Source organism: Pituophis catenifer, unplaced genomic scaffold (assembly GCF_029215685.1).
Source record: "Pituophis catenifer annectens isolate HBS135680 unplaced genomic scaffold, rPitCat1.0.hap2 SCAF_3, whole genome shotgun sequence".
In the NCBI taxonomy this organism is placed as follows: domain Eukaryota; kingdom Metazoa; phylum Chordata; class Lepidosauria; order Squamata; family Colubridae; genus Pituophis; species Pituophis catenifer.
Window position 1 is genome coordinate 63,132,801 of NW_027256883.1, and position 24,414 is coordinate 63,157,214.

The window sequence follows — 24,414 nt, forward strand, 5'->3', positions numbered from 1 at the left end:
GAAATGTGAATGAAAAAAATTAAAATATTTTTTAAACTATTTTAAATAATTAAATTAAATTGTGCTGCAGCGAGTTGTCTTGCAACGAATTGGCTGTCGAGAATTGGCTATGGCGAGTTGGCATAGACCCTTTAAGATGCTAGTAAACTTCAAAGCCCAGTATGGCATAGGATTTGGATATTTGTACAACTGCCTTTTTCCAACTGCTTTTGCCCATTCCATAAAATATAAAGGGACTGGTGTGTTTGTGCTCCTGTCTATCACAGAATGTAATCTTATGTGACCTGGTACGGCTGACTTGGTAGTTGAACAGGTGCAAAAACTTCAAGTAAACTTTTACACTACAAATACCTTGGCCCAGAGTCCACTGAAGCTGGGCAATTAATAGATTAAAATAAACAACAACATAATAATGCATATGGTACAGCTACTATGAGCCGTGGTGGCGCAGTGGTTAGAATGCTGTACTGTAGGCTACTTCTGCTGACTGCTGGCTGCCAGCAGTTCGATTCTCACTGGCTCAAGCTTGACTCAGACTTCCATCCTTCCAGATTGTTGGGGGCAATATGCTGACTCTGTAAACCTCTTAGAGAGGGCTGTAAAAAATTGTGAAATGGTATATAAGTCTAACGTTATTGCTATTGATACTAAAAGGGCAAGTGCTATCTTGGCATGTTTTAATGGACATAGAGTCCAGATCAAAGGACTACTATTTAATTCTACTCTGCCTGGTCCAAACCCCTCTTGGAATATAGTTTTCCAAAAGAACAGTAACATACTGGAACAAGTTTAAAGAAAACAGTACAGGGTCTGGAAATCAAGCCCTATGAGAAACATTAAAGGATGTTGGTCATCTTTGGTCTTTAGAAGAGATGATTGAAGGGACATAATAGGCTTTAAATAGGCTTTATTATATAGTAGACAGAGTCAGCTTATTCTCTATTATCCCAGCGAGTGGGATCAAACTAATAGTTGAAAGCTACAGGAATTAGATTCAGAATAGACATCAAGAAGAGCCCCCTGATATATAGCTGTCAGTTTGTATAGCTGCCGCACCAAGTGATGAGTTGTCCTTCCCCAGAGGTCTTCAAACAGGCTAGATGGTCATCTGTTAGATGCACTGCTGGATCCTGCACTGAGAAAGAGGTTGGAACATACTCTTAAGGTTATTTCCAACTCTAGATTTTGTGATAATTTTTGAATTTTTTTCATAGATACATATATAGCAGATCATACATAATTTAAGCTCTAGATGGCAGCATTTTGCAGCTAAATGTTTATTTTTTAAATATTTTTTAAAATGTATTTAACAGATGCTGTTTTAATTTTTAAAAGTACTTTTGTTCTACATTAAAATCAAATAAGACTTTTTTCAGTTTCGATAAAAATATATTTTACATCTGTTCCTGAAGTAATGTTTCTTAAATTTTACATATATACCCAATGCTTAGAATTTGTCAGGAAAGAAACATTTCTGCTTTCAGTTTCATATCTTACAAAATTGTTGTTTTTAAGTAGCTATGGGAAATTATTTAATATGTGAGTACATATATGGAACATATACAATATGTTTATATAAACAGGGACTGCGGTAGTTTATTAGGAATCCCTTCTGAAACATATTGAATGAACTTTAATAAAGGAACATCTAGAAAAGTCGATAAAGTCAATGATAGAAAATTGATGATTAAAGATGGATAACTGAAGTATCTTCATTGTTGTTAGTCACAAAGTTGTGTCCAACCCATCGCGACCCCATGGACAATGTTCCTCCAGGCCTTCCTATTCTCTACCATCTCCCGGAGTCCATTTAGGCTCATGCCAACTGCTTCAGTGACTTCATCCAGCCACCTCATTCTTTGCCGTCCCCTTCTTATTTTGCCCTCAATCGTTTCAAGCACTAGGCTCTTCTCCAGTGAATCCTTCCTTCTCATTAGGTGGCCAAAGTATTTGAGTTTCATCTTCAGGATCATAGTCTTCATAGTAGGATGCCATAATAATCTAGAGCAGTGGTCACCACTGGTGGTCCGCAAGAAAATTTTTTGGCCCGCAGCGCACCCAGGTGAAGGAGCTGCTCCGGGATGAGCAGTGGCCAGTCCTGTGACTAGAGCTCTGGAATATGGGACTGGCCAGGCATGGTGGGGCTGTAAATCTCCGCAACTTTGCAGCGCAGCCCTCGCCGACCAGAATGAGGAAATGGTGCAAGAAGGGTGGTGGTGCAGGCAGGCCAAAGCAACGGGTGGCGAGAACCCCGGGCTGTTTCTTGCCCCTGCTATAGCTTCCTGTTGGCTGAAGCCATTAGTGGCTGTCCCCGCCCCTCACCCTCCCTTCCCAGTCAATCCTCACCTGGCAAGGGAAGGGCGGGGATGGAGATTCACTCCATATTCCAGAGCAGGAGCGAAGCTTCATCTCTTGCTGGATCTCACGGCTGTTTCTTCCAGCCCTTGTTGGTGCTCCGCACACCTCGGCTTCTCGGGGAGGTGCTTGACTTCCTCTCAGCCCCAGGATACTGGCTGGCCCATGAGATGAGAGAGAGAAAGATAATGAGACAGAGGGAGAATCAGAGAGAGAATGAGAGAGAGAGAAAGGGAGAAGAGAGAATGAAAGAATGAGAGAGAATGAGAGACAGAAAGAGAGTTAAAATGAGAGAGAGAGAGAGAGAAAGATACAGAATCAAAGAGAGAATGAAAGAAAGAGACAATGAGAGAGAAAGAGAATGAAAGAGAATGAGAAAGTGGAGAGTGAGAGGAAGGTAGATGAGAGAGAAAGGGGGAAGAGAATGAGAGAAAGAATGAGACAGAAAAAGAGAAAAAGAATCAGAATGAGAGAGAGAAAGAAAGAGACAGAATGAAAAAGAGAGAGAAAGACGGAATATGAGATAATGAGTAGGAGAGGGGGGAAGAGAGAAAGGATGAGAGAGAAAAGAAAGAGAAAGAGTGGGAGAGAAAGAGAGGAGGGAGAGTGCCTGAAGGACCCCATCACGTCACTGGGAGTCCAGGCGCTTCAGCAAGTGGCACACTGGATTCGTATTAGTGGTCTGCGGGATTTAAAATTATGAACTTGATGGTCCCTGAGGTACAAAAGGTTGGGGACCCCTGATCTAGAGAGCAGAGAAGGATATATTAAGGAAATGTCTTTGTTAAAAATATATCTGTAAAAGAATAATGTACTTGTAACCCTCCATATATTACTAAATTAGTCTCCAGGTTCCTCATTATTGACTTTGCTGATTATCTAGAATTATTGAAAGTTGTAATTCACCATAATTAAGAGGACGACAATTTTCCCTACTATACCAAATGCTAACATGCCACCTACACTAAGCAATATCAGTTTTAATTCTAATAAAAATAATTCTGCAAGCAACCACATATCTCAATAATCAGATGTTTCTTTTGGGATATACAATTTTTTTTGTCTTTCAAAGAAATACAAATACAAATACAAAGAAATATCTGCTGTAATATTTTTTAATCCCAGAAAAAGACAGTAGCAAAATATTTCAGTAAAGCTGACAAGGAGACTGTGGATTCAGTCACCAGGAGTTGAATTCTACTTTTTTTAATTAATTTTTTTAAAAATCTAAATATCTATAGGATATTGAGCGGGGTTAGATTGCTTTTTGTTTGCTTATATAATGCCTGTTTTAATATTCCAAGGCTTAGTATTGATTTATTTATATCACAAAGAACTAACAGAACTTTGTTTAAAAATTTACTATTGCACTACATTTTTTTTATTTTATTTTATTTTATTTTAAATTTATATACTGCCCTTCTCCCTGAGGACTCAGGGCGGTGTACAGCCAGAATTAAAAAACATAAAATACAAATATTAAAAACAATTAAAATATGTATAAATTTGGCCCAAAATTAAAAATACAAACCAATTAAAACATTTAAAATTTCTTCTTAAGCCAGCCCGGCTTGCTGGAAAAAGTGGGTTTTAAGGGCACGGCGGAAGGCGCTAAGGTCTTGGATTCTCCTTATCTCTAGGGGCAACTGATTCCAGAGGATAGGTGCCCCCACAGAGAAGGCCCTCCCCCTAGGGGTCACCAGCCTGCATTGATTGGCTGATGGCACCCTGAGGAGGCCCTCTCTGTGGGAGCGCACGGGACGATGGGAGGTCGTTGGTAACAGCAGGCGGTCTCGAAGATAGCTAGGCCCGATGCCATGGAGCACTTTAAAGGTGATAACCAGCACCTTGAAGCGCACCCGGAAGACCACTGGGAGCCAGTGCAGCTCGTGCAGGAGCAGTGTTACATGGGAGCGCCAAGCTGCTCCCATCACTACCCGCGCTGCTGCATTCTGGACCAGTTGGAGCCTCTGGGTGCTCTTCAAGGGGAGCCCCATGTAGAGAGCGTTGCAGTAGTCAAGGCGAGAAGTGATGAGGGCATGAGTGACTGTGCACAGGGAATCCCGATCAAGAAAGGGCCGCAACTGGCGAATCAGGTGAACCTGACAAAAGGTCCCCCTGGTTACAGCTGTCAAATGTTCCTCCAAGGACAGCTGCCTATCCAGGAGGACTCCCAGATTGCGAGCCCCTTCTGTGGGGGCCAAAGACTCTCCCCCAATAGTCAGTGATGGAGTCAACTGTCTATATCGGGATGCCGGGAGCCACAGCCACTCAGTCTTGGAAGGGTTGAGCTTGAGCCTGTTCCTCCCCATCCAGATCCGCACAGCCTCCAGGCACTGGGACATCACTTCAGGGGCATCATTGGGGTGGCCTGGGTGGAGATGTACAGCTGGGTGTCATCAGCGTACTGGTGGTATCTCACCCCAAAGCCACGGATGATCTCGCCCAGCGGCTTTACATAAATGTTGAACAGAAGGGGCGAGAGGACCGATCCTGCGGCACTCCACAGATAAGAGGCCTTGAGGTCGACCTCTGCCCCCCTGCCAACACAAACTGCAACCGGTCGGAGAGAAAGGAGGAGAACCACCGCAACACGGTGCCTCCCACCCCCAACTCTTCCAGCCAGTGCAGCATGATACCATGGTCGATGGTATCAAAAGCCGCTGAGAGATCTAACAGGACCAGAACAGAGGAGCAACCCCTGTCCCGAGCCCTCCAGAGATCATCAACCAATGCGACCAATGCCGTTTCCGTGCTGTGCCCAGACCTGAAACCCGACTGGAACGGATCTAGATAAGATGTTTCCTCCAGGAATTGTGGGAACTGTCGCGCGACCACACTCTCAACAACCTTCGCCATAAAGCGAAGGTTGGAGACAGGACGATAGTTGGCCAATATTGCCGGATCCAGGGACGGCTTCTTGAGGAGAGGCCTCACCACCGCCTCTTTCAAGGCAGCGGGAAAGTGGCCCTCACTCAGCGAAGCGTTGATAACACCCTGGAGCCAGCCTCATGTAACCTCCCGGGAAGCCAGTACCAACCAGGAGGGACACGGGTCCAGTAAACATGTGGCCGCACTAAGTCTCCCCAAAATCCTATCCACATCATCGGGAGTCACAGCGTCAAACTCCTCCCAGATAACATTCTCAAGACTATTCCTCGTCACTCTGCCCTGATCTACCCAGTCAGAGTCCAAATCCCGCCGGATCTGAGTGATTTTGTCATACAGGTATTGTCCAAAATCCTCCGCCCTGCCTTCCAAGGGATTGTATTGTTTCATCTATTTATCCCAAACACAGTTATTTATGGATGCTTTGGATTATCCATATGCATTTCATTTTCATCTTAGACATTGTTGCAAAATGAATAATATATTGTTTTTCTTGATGTATGATCAGGGCAGGGGCTTGATAATTTTCTGGTTTTATTGGTGACTTGAGCATGGAAAGAGACATTTTATAGGGATTTTGATTTTTATGACTAGGCTGTTTCAAGTGTTTGTTCTTCCGTTTATACGTTCAGTATGTTTTCAATATAGTGGATGTTGGTCTGAATTCTTCAAAGTTTCATTTTTCCATGCATAGTATTTACATATAATATACAGTTGCAAGAAAAAGTATATGAACCCCTTGGGATTACTTGGAGTTTTGCATGAATTGGTCATAAAATGTGCTCTGAACTTCATCTAAGTAACAACAGTAGAAAAACACAGTCTGCTTAAAATAATACTACACAAACATTAGATGTTGCCATGGTTTAATTGAACGTAACATGTAAGCATTCACAGTGCAGGGAGGAAAAAGTATGTGAACCTTTGGACTTAATAACTGGTTGACCCTCCTTTAGTAGCAATAATCTCAACCAAACGTTTCCTGTAGTTGCAGATCAGACCTGCACAACGATCTGGAGTAATTTTGGACCACTCCTCTTCACAAAACTGTTTCAGTGTAGCAATATTCTTGGGATGTCTGGTGTGAATCGCTCTCTTAAGGTCATGCCACAGCATTTCAATCGGGTTGAGGTCAGGACTCTGACTGGGCCACTCCAGAAGGCGTATTCGGTGCTGTTGAAGCCATTTTTTTGTTGAATTACTTGTATGCTTTGGGTCATTGTCCTGTTGCATCACCCATCCTCTGCAGAGCTTCAGTTGGCGGACAGATGGTCGTACGTTTTCCTGCAAAATGTCTTGATAAACTCTGGAATTCATTTTCCCATCAATGACAACAATCCGTCCAGGCCCTGAGGCAGCAAAGCAGCCCCAAACCATGATGCTCCCTCCGCCATGTTTTACAGTGGGGATGAGGTTTTGATGTTGGTGTGTTGTGCCTTTTTTTCTCCACACATAGTGTTGTGTGATCTTCCCAAACAACTCAATTTTGGTTTCATCTGTCCACAGTATATTTTGCCAGTAGTGCTGTGGAACATCCAGGTGCTCTTTTGCAAACTTCAAACGTGCTGCAATATTTTTTTTGGACAGCTTTTTGGCTTCCTCCGTGGTGTCCTCCCATGTACTCCATTCTTGTTTAATGTTTTCCTTATTGTAGATGTGTCAACAAAAATGTTAGCATGTGCCAGAGATTTCTGTAGGTCTTTAGCTGACACTCTAGAATTCTTCTTTACCTCATGAAGCATTCTGCGCTGTGCTCTTGCAGTCATTTTTACAGGACAACCACGCTTAGGGAGAGTAGCAACAGTGCTAAACTTTCTCCATTTGTAGACAATCTGTCTTACCGTGGACACATGAACATCAAGGCTTTTGGAGATACTTTTGTAACCCTTTCCAGCTTCATGCAAGTCAACAATTCTTGATCGTAGGTCTTCTGAGAGCTCTTTTCTGCGAGGCATGGTTCACATCAGACAGTGCTTCTTGAAACCAGTAAACCCAAAACAGGTGTGTGTTTCTAAAGGGCAGGACGGCTGTCAGCAACACATCCAATATCATCACACTGATTGGAGTCAAGGTTGGCTCACTCCTGGCTCCAATTAGCTCTTGGAGAAGTCATTAGGCTAGGGGCTCACATACTTTTCCCTCCCTGCACTGTGAATGTTTACATGTTATGTTCAATTAAACCATGGCAACATCTAATGTTTGTGTAGTATTGTTTTAAGCAGACTGTGTTTTTCTATTGTTGTGACTTAGATGAAGTTCAGAGCACATTTTATGACCAATTCATGCAAAACTCCATGTAATCCCAAGGGGATCACATACTTTTTCTTGCAACTGTACATAAAACTATGGGAGAAGTTGTCCAGTTTGGGAGTTGAGTGGCACTATTATACTAATGTACAGCTTTTGCTCTCTTTTCTATCAAAATCCAAGAATTTTCTAAATGAGACCCTATAGTAGTAGATTGGATGAGGATGAACAAGTTAGGGCTTGATCCAAATCATATAGGACTGTTTCAGATAAGTCAAAATGCAGATCAATAATAGGCATTCAACTTGCACTGAGTGGGATTATATTTATTTATTTAATATATATCCTACCTTTTTTCTTTCTTTATAAACAACTCAAGGCAGCTAACATACCTAATATTCCTTCCTCCTCTTTTCTCCACAACAACAACCCTGAGAGGTGGTTTGGGCTCAGAGACAGTGACTGGCCCCAAATCACCCAGGTGGCTTTCATGCCTAAAGTGGGACTAGAACTCATGTTCTTTCGCTTTCTAATCAGATTTCAATCAGATTGCCTCCAAAACAACCATTCACAACCTAAATGCTCTCCAGTTCTCAGCTCTTTTTGAGAAAATGTTGAGAGTTGTAGGTTAAAAGTATAGATAAAATGCAGATTGAGAATGGCTATTGTTAAAGAGCCTGAGTCATAGTTTGGATGTGCTTGTGAATTTACCCACAAACATGAAGATCCAGGGAGACCAACAGAAATGTGTTTATGCCACTGAGTCTGGCTCACCAAATATGTTCATTTTCTGGAGATGCTAAACATGATTGTTATGACATATGCTTAGAATACATATTACATGGATTTGCACTCTACATGAAAAATATTTGGTGGCACTAGCTATTCCACTGAAGTCTATTGACAAGTGCCTGTTAAAAGATATGACTGCTCAAGGTTGAATTAAAATCTAATTATATTCTATAAATTGCAGATTGAGACTAAATATCTGAATATATGCGTGTGCGCACACACATACATATATATACACACAGAAACACACACATTATCCTTTATGAGCTTGCCAGGCTTTAGGTTATTTAGGACTTTAATCCTGCCATCATTTTCTGGCTGTTTCTATATTTATAATTCTTCATAAAGGAAGGCACGACTAAATTATCTGCCCTTTCGAGCATTTGGTTTTATAGCAAATTATATAAGAGTACATTGATTGTCATTATGTTCCTTTGCTTTAAATGTACTTAAGTATGCATACATTAATTCATACAGACTAGGAAATTATAATTAAGTTCCAAAAAAGATGACATTGGGAAATAAATTTTTATTTCTATAAGTCTTGCCTTGTCTGCAGTCAGTTTTGAGAAAGCCTGTATATATATGAGGAAATGTTGGCTAAATATAAGGCTGTTAATCTAGTCAGAATTTGTTTCTTATGTAGGTACAGATATAGAAAAATAATTGACTATGTCCCGGTTTTATTTATTGAAATGTATTTTATTTTAATATATTTATGTCCTTTTGTTTTCCAAGTTAAGTGGCTTGTTTCACTTCAGTAACTATGCATTTTTCTAAAGTTTATCTGGTGATGATTCTCTTTAGCTAATCTTTTCAATTCGTTATGCCTAGGTACTGCAGGGGTCTCACAACAGGGATGATTCTACATGAATTTGCTGAAATTCTTAAGCAAACGCGGGTGAGTTAAGGTTGAATTTCTATCCTTAACTCTCACATTTTCTTGCTTTTGTGGGTTTTAAGTTACTACTTTAAGATGCAGTCCTTTTGGCCTACGTGTATCAGCTTTAATAAATGACAAGTGATATCTGGAAGTGTTTTGCTAAAAGTCTTTTAACATAGAAAATGCTGTGTAGTTGCCAATAGATTGCTCTAAGTGCATTACTTCCTAAATCACCAGTCATGTTTGAACGTGGAATTTAGACAATTATGGTCAAAACTTTAAAGTATTTTTTAAAAATATTTGCTTTAAAAAAGCAAGTTTGTATTGATTATCTCTAGAGTATAAGTATTATATAACCAGCCAAGCTGGGTATTGCCTATCTGATATATAATTTATCAGATGCTAAATATTTTACATTACTAGGCAAACAGCAAAACCAAGAGATGTATAAAATGATTTTTCCCAGATCAGAAATTCTGATAAAGGTTTGATAACTGATTTTTGTATACCACAAACTAGACAACACAATTATGATTAAAAAAAACAATACTATTACAAGGACAGCTATGCGGTATTTATACGCAAGGGTTAGAAGTATAACTTAAACCTGCAACTGCAAGAAATTTCTATTGAAACTTTTTCCTTATCTTGCCCATTTTGCTTAAGCATTACAGCACATCTTTAGTGCTTTGCCTAAAAGCACCAAAACATTTATCAACACTGAGACATGCTGTTGATAAATGAGAGACATTGTTCAATCCTGAGACTTGCAATGAAAATATATGAGTGATCAAGATGGAGTATATTCTTAATATTAACAAAATGATAGAATGTTAAAAACCAGACGTTCTGGTTTAAATTTCAAGTAAGAATGTATAAAATTATAGACCAGCTTCAAAATATTTTGCTTAATACTATTTATTCCAGCATGTTCTAATGTATTATAAATTATATACCAATTCTGGAATTAGAGATGTTGTTTTAATTTGCAGTATTATTAGTAGATAAACATATTTTGGTATTTAATAATGCATTTTATTTATATAGGAAAACCCAGATGAAAATGTATGTGTGTGTAATTTGTAGTAATCTAGAAGACAAACACATAGTATACAACAAATCCCTGCAGAAAATGTATTAATACTGGAAAAATTAATTTCAGTCTTTTTTTCCCTTTAAAAGCATTTTTGGACTCTGAAAAGAAGCTTTTTTCCCATCGAATATTGTCACGGGATGAATGTATTGATCCATATTCAAAAACTGGCAACCTTAGGTATGTATTGTGAGTAAACTGTTGTTTTGGGTATGTATTGTGAGTAAACTTTGTATATTTATTATGGAATAAATACACAAAGTTTGTTTATTTATTTATTTATTTATTTATTTATTTATTTATTTATTATTTAAATTTTATTTATTATTTAAATTTTTATACCGCCCTTCTCCTGAGGGACTCAGGGCGGTGCACAGCCAACAATAAAACACACATATACATAAAATTTAAAAACAATTTAAAATATATTAAATAATTTGGCCCCAATATTTTTTAAAAAAACTAAGACAACCATTAAAATTCATGTTTAGGCCAGCCCAGCTTGTTGGAACAATAACATCTTGAGGGCACGGCGAAAGGCGCATAGGTCAGGGATCATTCGTATCTCTGGGGACAATTCATTCCAGAGGGCAGGTGCCCCCACAGAGAAGGCTCTCCCCCTGGGGGTCGCCAGTCGACGTTGTTTGACCGACGGCACCCTGAGGAGTCCCTCTCTGTGGGAGCCTATTGGTCGGTGGGAGGCTATCAGTAGCAGAAGGCGATCTCGTAAGTACCCAGGTCCTAAGCCATGGAGTGTTTTAAAGATGTAACCAACACCTTGAATCGCACCCGGAAGACCATCAGGAGCCAGTGCAGCTCGCGCAGGAGAGCTGTTACATGGGTGCGCCGTGTCACTCCCATAATCACCCGCGCAGCCGCATTCTGGACCAGTTGAAGCCTCCGAGTGCTCTTCAAGGGGAGCCCCATGTAGAGAGCATTACAGTAGTCCAGACGGGAAATGACGAGGGCATGAGTGACCGTGCGCAAGGAGTCCCGATCCAGAAAGGGATGCAACTGGTGAATCAGGCAAACCTGATAAAAATATTGATGGAAATAGCAGATAAAAATCAATTAAATATTACAAATATTTCCTGTATTCTCAACTTATATTTCAGCTGCATGCACAAGTATTTCTGTCAACTTTGATTGAAAAAAAAGATTTGTATTAGTTAAATTGAATGCTGTGTTTGTGTCAGTATATATTAGGAAAACCATTTGCCCTAAGCTTTATTTTGTGTAGTTCTAAGTCATACTTTGGAAACAAAAATGAGTACTAATTTATATGAATGCTTAAAACATTGCTATTTTGTAGAGTACATTTTGGATTTTTTATTGTATTTTAATAATTTATGATGCTAAATATATTGTTAGGCACAAGAAATAAGGGACTAAGCCTATTCAAATGAGTATAAGTTTATTCTGTGCTAGCTCTCTACAAAAATTGAAACTACTAACAGTCAAGGCAAACTGGAGGTAGATAAGAGTCAGTGGAATTCAAAGAGGGCTGGACTTAGATTTTTTGTGTCCTGAAAGGACTCCATACTGATGATACACCAGACTCCTCCCTTGGGCTCAGCTGGTCATCCACATGTATCATGAGAATAATTCTGGTTTTGTTTGTGGTGTTTTGATTTTTTTAACTCATTTGTTAAAATTTAGCAGTGTATAACAAAATTATAATTGATGTATGTCCCATCTTTTCTCACTAAAATCTGTGCATTTTATTTAGACTGTCAGAATCTTGCCATTGCTTTTTCTTGACTGTATTTCATGAACTTCGTTTTTTGTTAACTCTGATTTTTTTGTCTTGCTGCCCCTTCCTCAGTAATTAAGCTAAAGTATCCACTAAGCAAAATCATATCTGTTTTTATCTTCATCTGAGATGAATTCCTGTACCCAGTTACTGGTTGTATCAGGGTACAATGCATACAATCCCCCCTCCCAGTTTCCCACAGTACTAAATGTGGCAGGCCTGAAGATCCAATGCCAAAGACGGCTTCTAGGCCTGAGAGATTGCTTTAGCCAACAAAGGATCATACTTGACCGGTTGGTAGTAGAACTGAATGTCAGATGAACCTAAAAAAATTAATGTTTGCTTATACATTTCTGTCAACTTGTCACAATCTACCAGTAATTATTTTAGAGTTATCTAAAAGTCAAATAAATAAATCAAATAAATTAATTTTGTTCCCTGGTTGTAGGAACTTATTTCCTTGTGGAGATTCCATGGTTTGCATTATTGATGACAGAGAAGATGTTTGGAAATTTGCACCTAATTTGATCACTGTGAAGAAATATGTATATTTTCAGGGTATAGGTGATATTAATGCACCACCTGGCTCAAGGGAAGCACAAATGAGAAAGAAAGGTAACTGTCTAATATACACGATGGCGGGAAACTATATTCTAATTTTCAATATTTGCATCATACAAAGTCAATTGCCATCATATTTATTTAAGCAGACTATTATCTAATCTAAAACAGTGTTGGAAAACCAACAATCAAATTTTTATATTATACATTACTATAATCACTTTTTAAAATGATTACAAGGTTGCTAGTAATTGATATATAGAGATGGTTTTTATTGCATGGGAAGTCATCAAATGCTGGTAAGGCAACTTACTTAACATTTATCAACTATATTTTAAAAGCTGCCTCCTTTTAAGGAAAAATCTGCATCAATATTTTAATTATACTGGAACTTTTTCAACAATATTAGAATAGATTTTTAACAAAAATAAATTGATATAGTGAGAAAGAGATGAAGTATTTTTCTGTGATATGGCCTCAGCCTGGATTCTTTTGTCATACTACTTGCAACTTTAAGAAGAGAAGTGAGAGAAAGAAAGTTGTTGTAAAAATACATAATAACTTATCTACCTAATCTATAACCAGCCAATTAATCTGGCTCAAGCAGGTGCAAATTAGGCACCTCAACTTAAAAAGGAATTAATAGCCACCGTGTTTCTCTGAGTAACTCACACATTGTGTTGAACTATAATTTATCCATAATTAATTGGCAGTGGTTTTCCTTATAGATAACAGTAAGATAAAAACTGTGATTTATAAACCACAATGGTTGGATTTATTTGTTGTGCTTAGCCACAAGCCCAATGAACACAATGCAGTGTTTGAACCCAGCCAGTGACAGTAGAACTAAATATGCCTTATTAAAAATTGAACTTAATTAAAGCAGACTGGTGAATAACAGCAGATAGAGCCAATTGCATACTTCTTATGTATGCCCCCAACTTGTGCTGTTGTATATTCATAAGCGCTCCTTACATGATGGCTGAAAAATAAGGTTGTAGTATTTTCCCTGCCTCTAATTACATGCCCAGAATGTTCTCTCTGCTGCTTATCTCTTACGAAAAGTAAGGCAAAGGAGAGCTAGTCCAGGCTATAGGTGACATTTATGAAAATGGACATCTAAATATGTAGAAACAGAAGTATACAATTATATATTTTTTTCAATGAACTCTGTCACTATGCTGAAGCACATCCCCATTTTGGTGTTATATTCTAATAGAATTCACACTATCCAGCTGGTATACTTCAGTTAAGAAAATGATATAAATGGAGTAATCTCCTTGATCTCTTTTACTCAGGGAGATAATACATTCTAATTGTATGAATTTTAAATAGAGATATAATCGTGTAGTTGAAGATGAAATAATGTGCTTTTCACTATTTTGTGAATTTAAAGTAAATTATTGTTTTTAACCTTGAATGAATTAAATCTCTGTGCAACATAAAAATATAATTGGCCTAGCTTCCTTCCCTCCCCATGGACAGGGGTAGGGAAGGGGGAATGTCATTAACTAATTTCCATGTGGGGTTGTTGTTGTTGTTGTTGTTGTTGTTGTTTTGTATTCCTTATGTGATTATTACAGAAATCATGCAGGCCCATGTTTTTTCCTTAAATAAAGATGTATTTAATTGGATAATTTATATTTTTTGGTTGACTTATTTTCTATACTTGTGTAAACTGAATTTGAATTTAATTCATATGTTTATTTAATTTAGCAAATCATTCCTCAAAATCAGTGGATGGATCTGATCCAGCAGCAGTAATAAAAGATTCTGAAGAAATAAAGAATACTGGAAATGTGGAAGAACAGAGCAATGGCATTAAGAAATCTGAAAAAGAAGTAAACGGCAATAATTCTGTCAGTAGTGAGACTTCACCATGGGATTTGAATTCTAACGATAAAGGAACAACAGACTCTTTGTGTGATTCTGATCAGATAACAAGTGTTCCTAATACAAATAATCAGATGAGTGACAAGGAATCTTGTGTATCTTCAGATCATGAAAACAGGACAGTTACAGGCAAGCAGCAGATTCAAGACAAAACAGCCAATTACTTGGACTTTGAGTTGTCTAGTGATAGTGAAAGTGATAGTGGCCTGGAAGCTAAAAAATCTTTATCCTCTTCTGCCTCAGATAGTGAAAATGAAGGGAAAAGAAGCTGGAAAAAGTCAAAGCATTCTGTGCAGGAAGAAAAGGGTGTACATCTTCTGGGAAATGATACAAATGTAGAAAAAGATGGACAGTTGAACCATTCGGGAGACTGTGCATCTTCGCTTACCGTCAATACCCATCCCAAAGCTTTGGATTTGGAAACGCATGAGGAAATTGAACAAGATAGCCTTTATAGTCTAGGAAACGGTTGTATAGACAAGAAGGAAGCTGAAACAGAGTCTCAAAATAGTGAACAATCTGGTATAACTGTAGGAGAATCTTTAGATCAGAGTATGGAGGAGGAAGAAGATGATGACACAGATCATGATGACCATTTAATATACCTTGAAGAGATTCTTGTTAGAGTGCATACAGATTATTATTCCAAGTATGATAAATATGTCAGAAAAGAAACTGATGAACTTCCAGATATACGAAAAATAGTGCCAGAACTGAAACAAAAAGTATTGTCAGATGTTACCATATTATTTAGTGGATTGTACCCTACAAATTTTCCTATAGAAAAAACACGGGAGCATTATCATGCTATTGCACTTGGAGCTAAGATTACAAAAACTCTTGTATTGAATGAAGATGACCCCAATAAGCCAACCCACCTTATTGCAGCCAGAGCAGGTAAATAGAAAATAAAATTACTTTGAATTTGAAGAATGAGTCTCCCCTGTCATGCTTTTCCTTTGTTGTACTAATTGGATCCTTCAGTAAAATTATATAGCTATGTACTTCTTTTGCATGGAGTTAAATTAAAATAATAAAGCATAATACATCTGAAAATCAATTCTGTCATCATAGCTGAGGTACAACAAACTTATTGAAGCAGGTTATAGGGATGAAACTCAGAAGGTTAGAAACTTTGAAACTGACTTGAATTCAGTACTTTTTCTATACATTATTTTAATTCTGCTAAGTTTAATGGGACTTGGGTATGTGCAAAGTGTAGCCAGAATTGACTTATCACAGAAAAATTGTTTCCCAAACATTCACATTTGGTTGTTTTAAATAGGCACAGAAAAAGTCCGGCAAGCTCAGAACTGTAAAAACCTTCAAATTGTAAATCCAGATTGGTTATGGTGCTGCTTGGAACGATGGGACAAAGTAGAGGAACAACTGTTTCCTTTGAAGGAGGATTACTTCAAAACACAAAGGTAAAAAATAATAATTGATTATATGGAGATTCTGTGGTTATGTGTGACTTGCTTGTGTTTAAAAATTAATGTCCTGCCTTCAGAAATAAAGGTATTGGAGAAAAATCTCTGAAGTTTGTAAGGGAATGTGAGAATGACCTTGAAGAAAGGAAGTGGAAAGTTTATATTTTCAGATTTGCAAGATTGATGTTAACCCTCCCAGACAGGAAGCATGACTAGATGAACTAAATCTACTTTATTGTAAGGTTACATTAACAGAATCTTGACTTAAATATATGGGGGTTCTTCAAGAAAACAGATTATAGCAATCCATTTCAGTCTGGATTCAAGATAAGTGAAATTATCTTGGTTAGGTGGGTGAGTATGGTAGGGCAGAAAAGGAGTGTAGCCCTTCTTTACATATTTGCTCTCTGTTTTTGATAGCATCCTTCATGGTATCCTTCTGTAATACCTCTGGAAGTTAGGAGCGGGGATATTGTTTTGTAGTAGTGCTCCTTCCAGAACTAGCTTCAATTGGTATTGGTATGGAAAAGAATCTAAAGTCCTCCATTATAGGGTGCTGCAAGACTCTGTTCTTTTATTCCTCTTATGTAACCTGTACATGAGCCAACAAAGAACAAGTTGCTATAAGAAGAGGCAATGTTGGGGATGTGGACATGCTAAAAGTCATTTATTGCAAGATCAGCAGGTCTTAAAGAATAGACCTTACTGAGTTAACATATGTTTCTCAGCCTTAGAAGGAAGCTCCCTTCAAGTGAGAGAATGGCTGGGAAACTAAAACAATGGGAGTCAAAGAACTTATGCAGCTTCTGGGAATGGATTATTTTTAATGGAAACTTACTTTAATGGAATCTCAGGCAAATCTGTCTAGAATGGTTACAAATAGTCCTCAATTTACAACTACAATTGAGCCCAGAATTTTGGTCATAATTTGTTGTGGACATAAGTCAGGTTACCATATGACGGGACTTAATTTTATAGTTATAAAGTTACAGTTACAACTTTATAACTATAAAAATATATTTTATATTTATATTTATAACCTATATAGTATATAATTTATAAAAACTATAATAAAGTTATAGAGTTATAAATAATTTTATATTTCTATGATGGTCATTAAGCAAGTCACCACAGTCATTAAATGAATCCAATTTTTGCTGAAAAATGGCAAAACTATTGTAAAACATGATCACATAACCATGGGATGCTGCAACCTGTTGTAAATACAAGCTGGTTGCCAACTAGCCAAAATACAATCACATAACTGTGGGGTAGAACAACAGTTGTAATTTAGAGGATCTTTTTTTGAATCTATCATGACTTCAAATGCTTATTAAGCAATTGGTTACAAGTTGAGGATACCTGTAGTTAATAAATGAGGGATTTAGAGTGGTTTGAGAATTATTGTGATTAGGCTAGGCCTACAGCCATGCTGGTATGTATATTAATCTAATAAATAGTGGTGTGAAGAATGACTAAGATGAACTTGATGGAAATAAGCAAAAGATACATATTGATCTATGGCAGCGGTGTCAAACTCACAGCCTGTGGGCCAGATGCGTCACATGCTGGCCATGCCCACATCCAGTTTAGCGAAGGAGAAAGTCGCAATATGTCACGTGACGCCATGACAGCGTGAGTTTGACACCCCTGATCTATCCAGAGCATTGGATAATTTAGCAATAGCATTCAGGCTTATATAGTGCCTCCTAGTGTTTTACAGCACTCTCTCGGTGGTTTTACAATGTAAGCATTATTTGCATATTGTCCCCAACAATCTGGATCCTCATTTTACCAATGTCGGAAGGATGGGTCAACCTTGAGCCCCATCAGGATCGAACTCCAGGCTGTGGGCAGAGTTTTGCCTGCAATACTGGACTTTAATCACTGCGCCACCATTAAATTGTTCTAGCAAGCCTCTGCCCATTCACTGATCCCACTTAGCATCTTGGAGAAAGGTTCTGTACTTGGATCTTTGACCAATAAACAAATAATAAATATTGTTTATTTGAGCAATAAACAATAATAGATTTTGTTTGATGCATTCTGATTAAAATCCAATAAATAATATTGAACTCTTATAGAAATGACTGTTATTTTTAGTTATGCTACAAGTACAGAAAACTTTGTACAAAATCAGAACATTTTATGTGCAAATGTGCAAATTTGTTCAAGTTTTCTGTATTGGTTATAGATGTAGTCAGCCTATACAGTTAATAATATGGCAGTTAAAGAAGTAGTAAATACTAGCTGAGTTTCTTTTTGTGTGTACTTTTTGTCTTTCCTTTTTTTGAATAACTTATTTGTTCGATTGAGTATTTTCTGAAATTAACCATACTCACAGTTGGTGTTTTAAAAACCTGAGATGGAAATGAAATAATTATCCATTTTGTTTTTATAGCATTTTCACATTGGTTCTTACACATATTTATACTCTCAAAATCAATTATTCTATTAAAATGCAGATTATTTTCTGTTTTTACTTTATATGTCATTTTCAAGAAGAAACAGGAAAAGCTGATTGCTAACAGTGTTTTAAATATTTAATCTAACAGAGAAAATAGTCCTGCCATGTTTCCAGATATCCCTAGTGCTTTCCAGACTGCTCTTTTTCATCCAACTCCCATTCATCCAAAGTGTCAGCCTGGGCCTGAAGTTCGACTTTATGATCCCAATACTGGAAAACTAATTAGAAAAGGATCTCAGAATTCCAACCAGTCTTCATATATTCAAGCCCCAGCTCCTCCTCTCACTTTACCAGTCCATGGGGAGCATTCTTTATTCAGGTACATAAATATATGTTTTTCCTCTTTTCTATTACATTTAACATGGAAAGATATAATTCATATATTTGTATATTTTATTCGTTCAAGAAGCGCTTTATTAGAAAACTGAAAAACAGTGCAATATCCATTTTTAATACTTAATAAAGTATTTGCAATATCTTTATAAATAATTAAAATTTCTAATTTCTGTACATCTTGTTTTCAGTTTAAAGTATGAAATTACGACTGTGAATCTGTTACATAGGATAATATAATTTCTTACTCTTTCCTGTAATTGTCAGAAAGGAAATTATAAAATTTGTGGAGAAATACAGATAAGCATTGTTATATTTTGCAGAATCTGATGAGTATTTGTGACATAATAGATGTTATTTTAAAGGTATGAGAGCTATGGCAACAGTTAATTAAAAACTTTGATGTACTTTGCTAAACTGACTTGTTTTATATTTTTAATTTTAGTAGCAAAACCTCACACTTCTAAACACAGTTTCTATTTTGATAATATTACCTGATAGAATATGTCCAAATAAAATTATAAGTACGCAAAGCACTTTTAAAATACATACATACTTTGAAGTCCTTTGTTCTGAATTCTCTGTTTGTTTTTATAAGTTCTTTCAGTGGTGGAGAGATTCCTAAACTTTTACCTTGACACTGGCAAGAGAGGAGGTGGGAAGGCATTCTAATTGATGCTTACTTTAGAATTATTTGATAGATAGAATTCTTTATTGGCCAAGTGTGATTGGACACACAAGGAATTTGTCTTTGGTGCATATGCTTTCAGTGTACATAAAGAAAAAATAAAATATATTCGTCAAGAATCATAAGATACAACACTTAGTGATAGTCATAGGATACTAATAAGCAATCAAATCATACTAGGAAACAATAAAAACAATATAAGTTGTAAAGATACAAGCAACATGGATATAGCCGTAAGTGGGAAGAGATAGGTACTAGTAAGGATGAGAAGAAGAATAGTAATGCAGTCTTAGTAGTTAATTTGACAGTGTTGTGGGAATTACCATAGTTGTTTAGCAGAGCCCTATAACGTCATTTTGAGGGTAGAAGTTGAAACAATTTATGTCAGGATGTGAGGGGTCTGTAGAACTATGACAGAGGGAATTCCAAATTGAGCAACGGGATTATTATATTTTTCCATTGTACATATTTTGAAATGGTTGTTTATATCATGCCAAAATTGGCATTTTGTTCAGTTCCAATCATAACACATTTAACAAGGAGGTCTGAATTTTCAGAGCTGTTCAACCACATCAACAGCTTTTTGATGAAGAAGAGATTCCAGCAAGTGAAAATGAGGAGCCTGGCCCATCCAGAAGGAAGCGCCAGCCAAGTATGTCTGAAACTATGCCACTCTATACTCTGTGCAAGGAGGATTTAGAAAGTATGGATAAAGAGGTAAGCTAAAATAATAGTTCATTAAGATTAAAAAATTATTAATAATGTGTAAACAGGTCATAATTTTGGCTGGGTACAATTATCTTGGACTTCCTTTTATTAATATGTCCCATGATGAGGAAATGACAGTTAAGCTCAAATATAACTTCTTTTGTTTCCATTTATTTAATAGTAGTAGTAATAATAATAATATATTTATTATGTTTATCCACTTAAATGAGTTACAACTTTTTTTGGTTGTCTTCTTAGCAAATTATTCCAAACAATGAGTAATTTGAATTTTGAACTTTAGAAAAGTGTCTTTGCCATTGTAAATTAGGGTGGAAAACATGTATAGAAATTGCAGTTTTGGCAAATGAGAGCTCATGAATATCAAAACTATTATTTAAATTAAAAAATACATATTATATGCAGCTTTGCATCAAATATGTGGAACACCAGCTGTAATATCTAAATACAAATTTTAGCCTCAGTAAATCAATCCTACATCCAGATACCTTGTAATATTCTAAAATTTATATTAGTTTTAGGTAAAGTCAAGGCCACAGAATAATGTAAAGTTTATGGATTCTCCAAAACTTTTCAGTAAGGTATAAATAATAAACCGTACAGAAAAAAGTTATAAATTGAAAAGAAAAATGGAAGCGAACTATGACTCTGTGATGAAATGTGAAAATAACACATAGATGATAGTGATGCAAATGCTGAGTTGTTTTATACCTTGTACTAATCCAAATGATTCATTCCCCATTTTTGGAAATATAAAATCCAGCGTTCTGATTCCAGAGCCTTTAGGAGTACAGAAGGTTTTCTTTTAGAATTTTCTTTGTTTCATATCTTAAACTTCATCAAGCGATATAGAAAAAGTGGATATGATTCCTTATTTAGTTTGCAAATACACATTGTTCTTTTCTGTCCCATGCTATTAATCTGTCCCATGTGAGGATTTTGAGATGATTGAAAAACCATGCATAAATAAGACCATGGGTATTTTTGTTTTGCCTACCTCTGTCCTAAAAAGTTTCATATGTTTTATTTAATTAAAGCTTTAAATGAAAAAAAATCATGTACTGCTTTGCATTGAAATTATCAATTTCTAATATTGTTGCATTAATTTCAGCTTTATATTATGGCACCTTATTTAGGGGAGAGTGGAGTTAAAAATAATAAATATGTTTCAAATCAAACGTGCAAATGTCACATTTTGAATATCCAAATTGAAAAGACATTGTTTAAAATGTGTTATTTAAATTAGTATTTTTTTTTCTGATTTTTTTTTTCACTTCCAACTAATATTCCTTCACAGGTTGATGATATTTTAGGAGAAGGTAGTGATGACAGTGACAGTGAAAAAAAGAAAACAGAAGAAAAGCAAGAACCACATAGTACTACAAAAGAGACTCTAAATATAAAAGTAGAAGAAAGGCCAGTATCAACATCATCAAGTGAAAGAAGTATGACAGGCAGTATACCCAGGTATTTATTAACATTCTTAAATAAATCCTTCAATTTACGTTTCTGGGTTTTAAACACAGAAAGCAACCAGTTAAATGGTTGCCAGTAGTTCATTAAAGCCATGGATATTTGTTTGCCTGTCTATATGGAATGTGTATATGGAAAAACATGTAGTCATCGACTTATAACCATTTGTTTAGTGATGGTTCAAAGCTACAGTGGTATCGAAAAAAGTGACTTGCAACTGGTCCTCACACTTACAGGCGTCACAGCATCCCCATGATCAAAAAATCAAAATTCATCTGTGATACATACACTGTCCTGGAGTCACGTGATCACCATTTGCAATTTTCCTAGCAGGCTTCTGACAAGCAAAGTCAACGGGAGAAGCCAGGTTCGCTTAACATCCATTGTGGTGATTTAATTGCAGCAAAAAAAAGTCATAAAATTGGACATGATTCATTTAATAATTGCCTCACTTAGCAAAGCAAATTCTTGTCCCAATTGTGTTCATAAAACTGAGGATTACCTATATATTCTTCTTAATATATTTTTGAAGGGTAAGCTATCTGAAATATGAACAGCTTATTAGGGAATTCCTAAAATATTAGCCTGCTTTCCCATTCTTCTTGAAATCTTGTATCCCTCTAAAAATGTTTATTACAAAATACCCTATAGAACAAAGGGGGTTAAACAACCAAACTTGTTTCATTAAATTAATGTTAAGACTCAACATACTTTCATGATATACTTTGCAATTATAGTTTAATAATTAATGTTTTCTGATTCTTCATGACCTGATGGACATCACTAACCATGCTCTTGATTGCTTAGCATTTTCTCCAAAAACATGTTTCCAAAATATTTTAAGATTTAGCTTCATTATAAGTGTTGTTTTCTTCTCCAGTGAATTGTATTTGGTCCAATCATCAGTGTGTTCTCCATCAGGGGTCTCTTTCTGGGAACGTAAATAGAATCATTAGATTGTATAAGCGTCTTCACCACTGCAAAAGGATTAGAATTCTTAGCATAAGGCTACAAATTGGTGTGCATAATGAGAGATTGAAGTCTGATAAAAACAGAACATTGCCTCATAAAAACATAAAGTAAATTTTCCATACAACACGATTGAGGAACAGTTCCTTAAGTACTATCTCTGCTGGCAGCAAGTAATGCATTAAAAAGATCTTTGTCAAAGAAATAGGTGAAAAAGGAAGACACATAGGGTTACCTTATCTCTTCTGTGTCAATGAGCTTTCCTTGAACCTACTACTGGATGTATCTATTTTTATTTATTTTATTTTACTTGATATCATTTAGAGGCTTCCCAACTCCAGATGATTCAATAATGCATTTTGCAGAGGCTCAACCACCATTCTTCCACCATGCCTGAGAGAACAGCCAGATTTTCACAGACTTTCCTGTGACACAGGACTAAGGTCATTAGGGAAGAAGCTGTATAGAACCTGGGCAGGGATGCTGTCCTGGAGAGCAAATGCTACAACTACATACATGTTTTCCAGAAGAACAAGTTATTAACTTCATCAAATTTGCTATCAGTTCACTTTTCTTCTATTGCTTGAAAGTTTTCATTGATCTAAGAAAGTTATAGAACACTAGCTTGTAAATGATACTGATATAATTTACTGAGCATCAGGCTTCAGAGTCTGAAACACATCACTAATAAAAAGTACTCTTAAATTGCTGTTTTACAACATAATAAATCCTATAATTATATTATATAACAGGTATAATATTGTCAAAAGATTAAATGAACACCTAATTATTACAGACATTTTATAGATATCATAGAATCAGATACTTGTTAATTGGGTGGGGGCTGCTAAAGCTTTTAGTGGTCAAAATGCTGGTGCTATGCTTCTAAATTTATTAAGCAGACTGTGATGATTTTATGAATCCATCAAATTACACATACTACATTTTATATTACTAAAACAACATGAAGCTAGATTGATAAATGTAAAGATAAAAATAGTCATTTATGATGATGACAACTATTTCTCATATTGTGTCTCATCCCAGATCTATAAATATTAAACCAGTACATTTTTTTTCAAAGTATTGCTGATAACTGATGGATAACATTGAATTTTAGTGTGCACTTCTGTTTAATCATGTTTCTCTTACTATTTTTTGATAATTTTATTTTTAAAAAATTAAAGATAAAACTAATACTAATATAAAGTAAGAAAATAAAAAGAAAGAAATCAAAGAGGAAAAATGCTAAAAGAACAATAAAGGAAGAAAAAAAATAGAAAAGAAAGAAAAAATACAAAGTGGCTTCTGATCTGCTTTACAGCAATTATAAGTACAATTATAAATTTAACTCTTATTCTTTGATTACAATATAACTATCTTAAATTATACTTTAATAAATTCATGTTTTCTGTTTTATGCAAAAAGTCCATAAGGGGTTTCCAATCAGCAATAAACATAGTCTTTTCTCTGACAAAGGAGTCAATTTAGCCATCTCAGCAATTTAACATCATCTTCACCAAATATTCCTTCATTGTGATTAGCGCCGAATCTTATTTTGTTAGTACATATGATAATCTCACTGCAGTTACATACAATAACAAAATTTATGATTTTTCCCCCAACTGTATCTATCAATTGCAAAAGAAAAAAAATCTCTGATCTCAATTGTATATTAATCTTTAAAATCCTCTGAATCTCTGTATGTATGTTAATCCCAAATTTTCTTGCTTGCTTACATATCCATGTACAGCATGATAAAATGTCCTTATTCTCCAACATAAATTTGAAGTGCCTTCATGTATTGTAGACAATTACTCTGATGATGCATACCAATAATACATCATTTTACAATGTTTATA

The 24,414-nt window shown here is 36.2% G+C and overlaps 1 protein-coding gene across 1 annotated transcript in view; it reads left to right on the plus strand.

Moving 5' to 3' along the window:
* Positions 1-24,414, plus strand: part of CTDP1 (CTD phosphatase subunit 1) — a 44,215-nt gene that overhangs the window by 16,269 nt on the left and 3,532 nt on the right. The window contains exons 6-12 of the mRNA XM_070942441.1: positions 10,349-10,439; positions 12,461-12,627; positions 14,290-15,363; positions 15,752-15,893; positions 18,452-18,682; positions 19,942-20,101; positions 21,408-21,577. Of these exons, the coding sequence (XP_070798542.1) occupies positions 10,349-10,439; positions 12,461-12,627; positions 14,290-15,363; positions 15,752-15,893; positions 18,452-18,682; positions 19,942-20,101; positions 21,408-21,577 (2,035 nt within the window). The remainder of the gene's footprint in view (positions 1-10,348; positions 10,440-12,460; positions 12,628-14,289; positions 15,364-15,751; positions 15,894-18,451; positions 18,683-19,941; positions 20,102-21,407; positions 21,578-24,414) is intronic.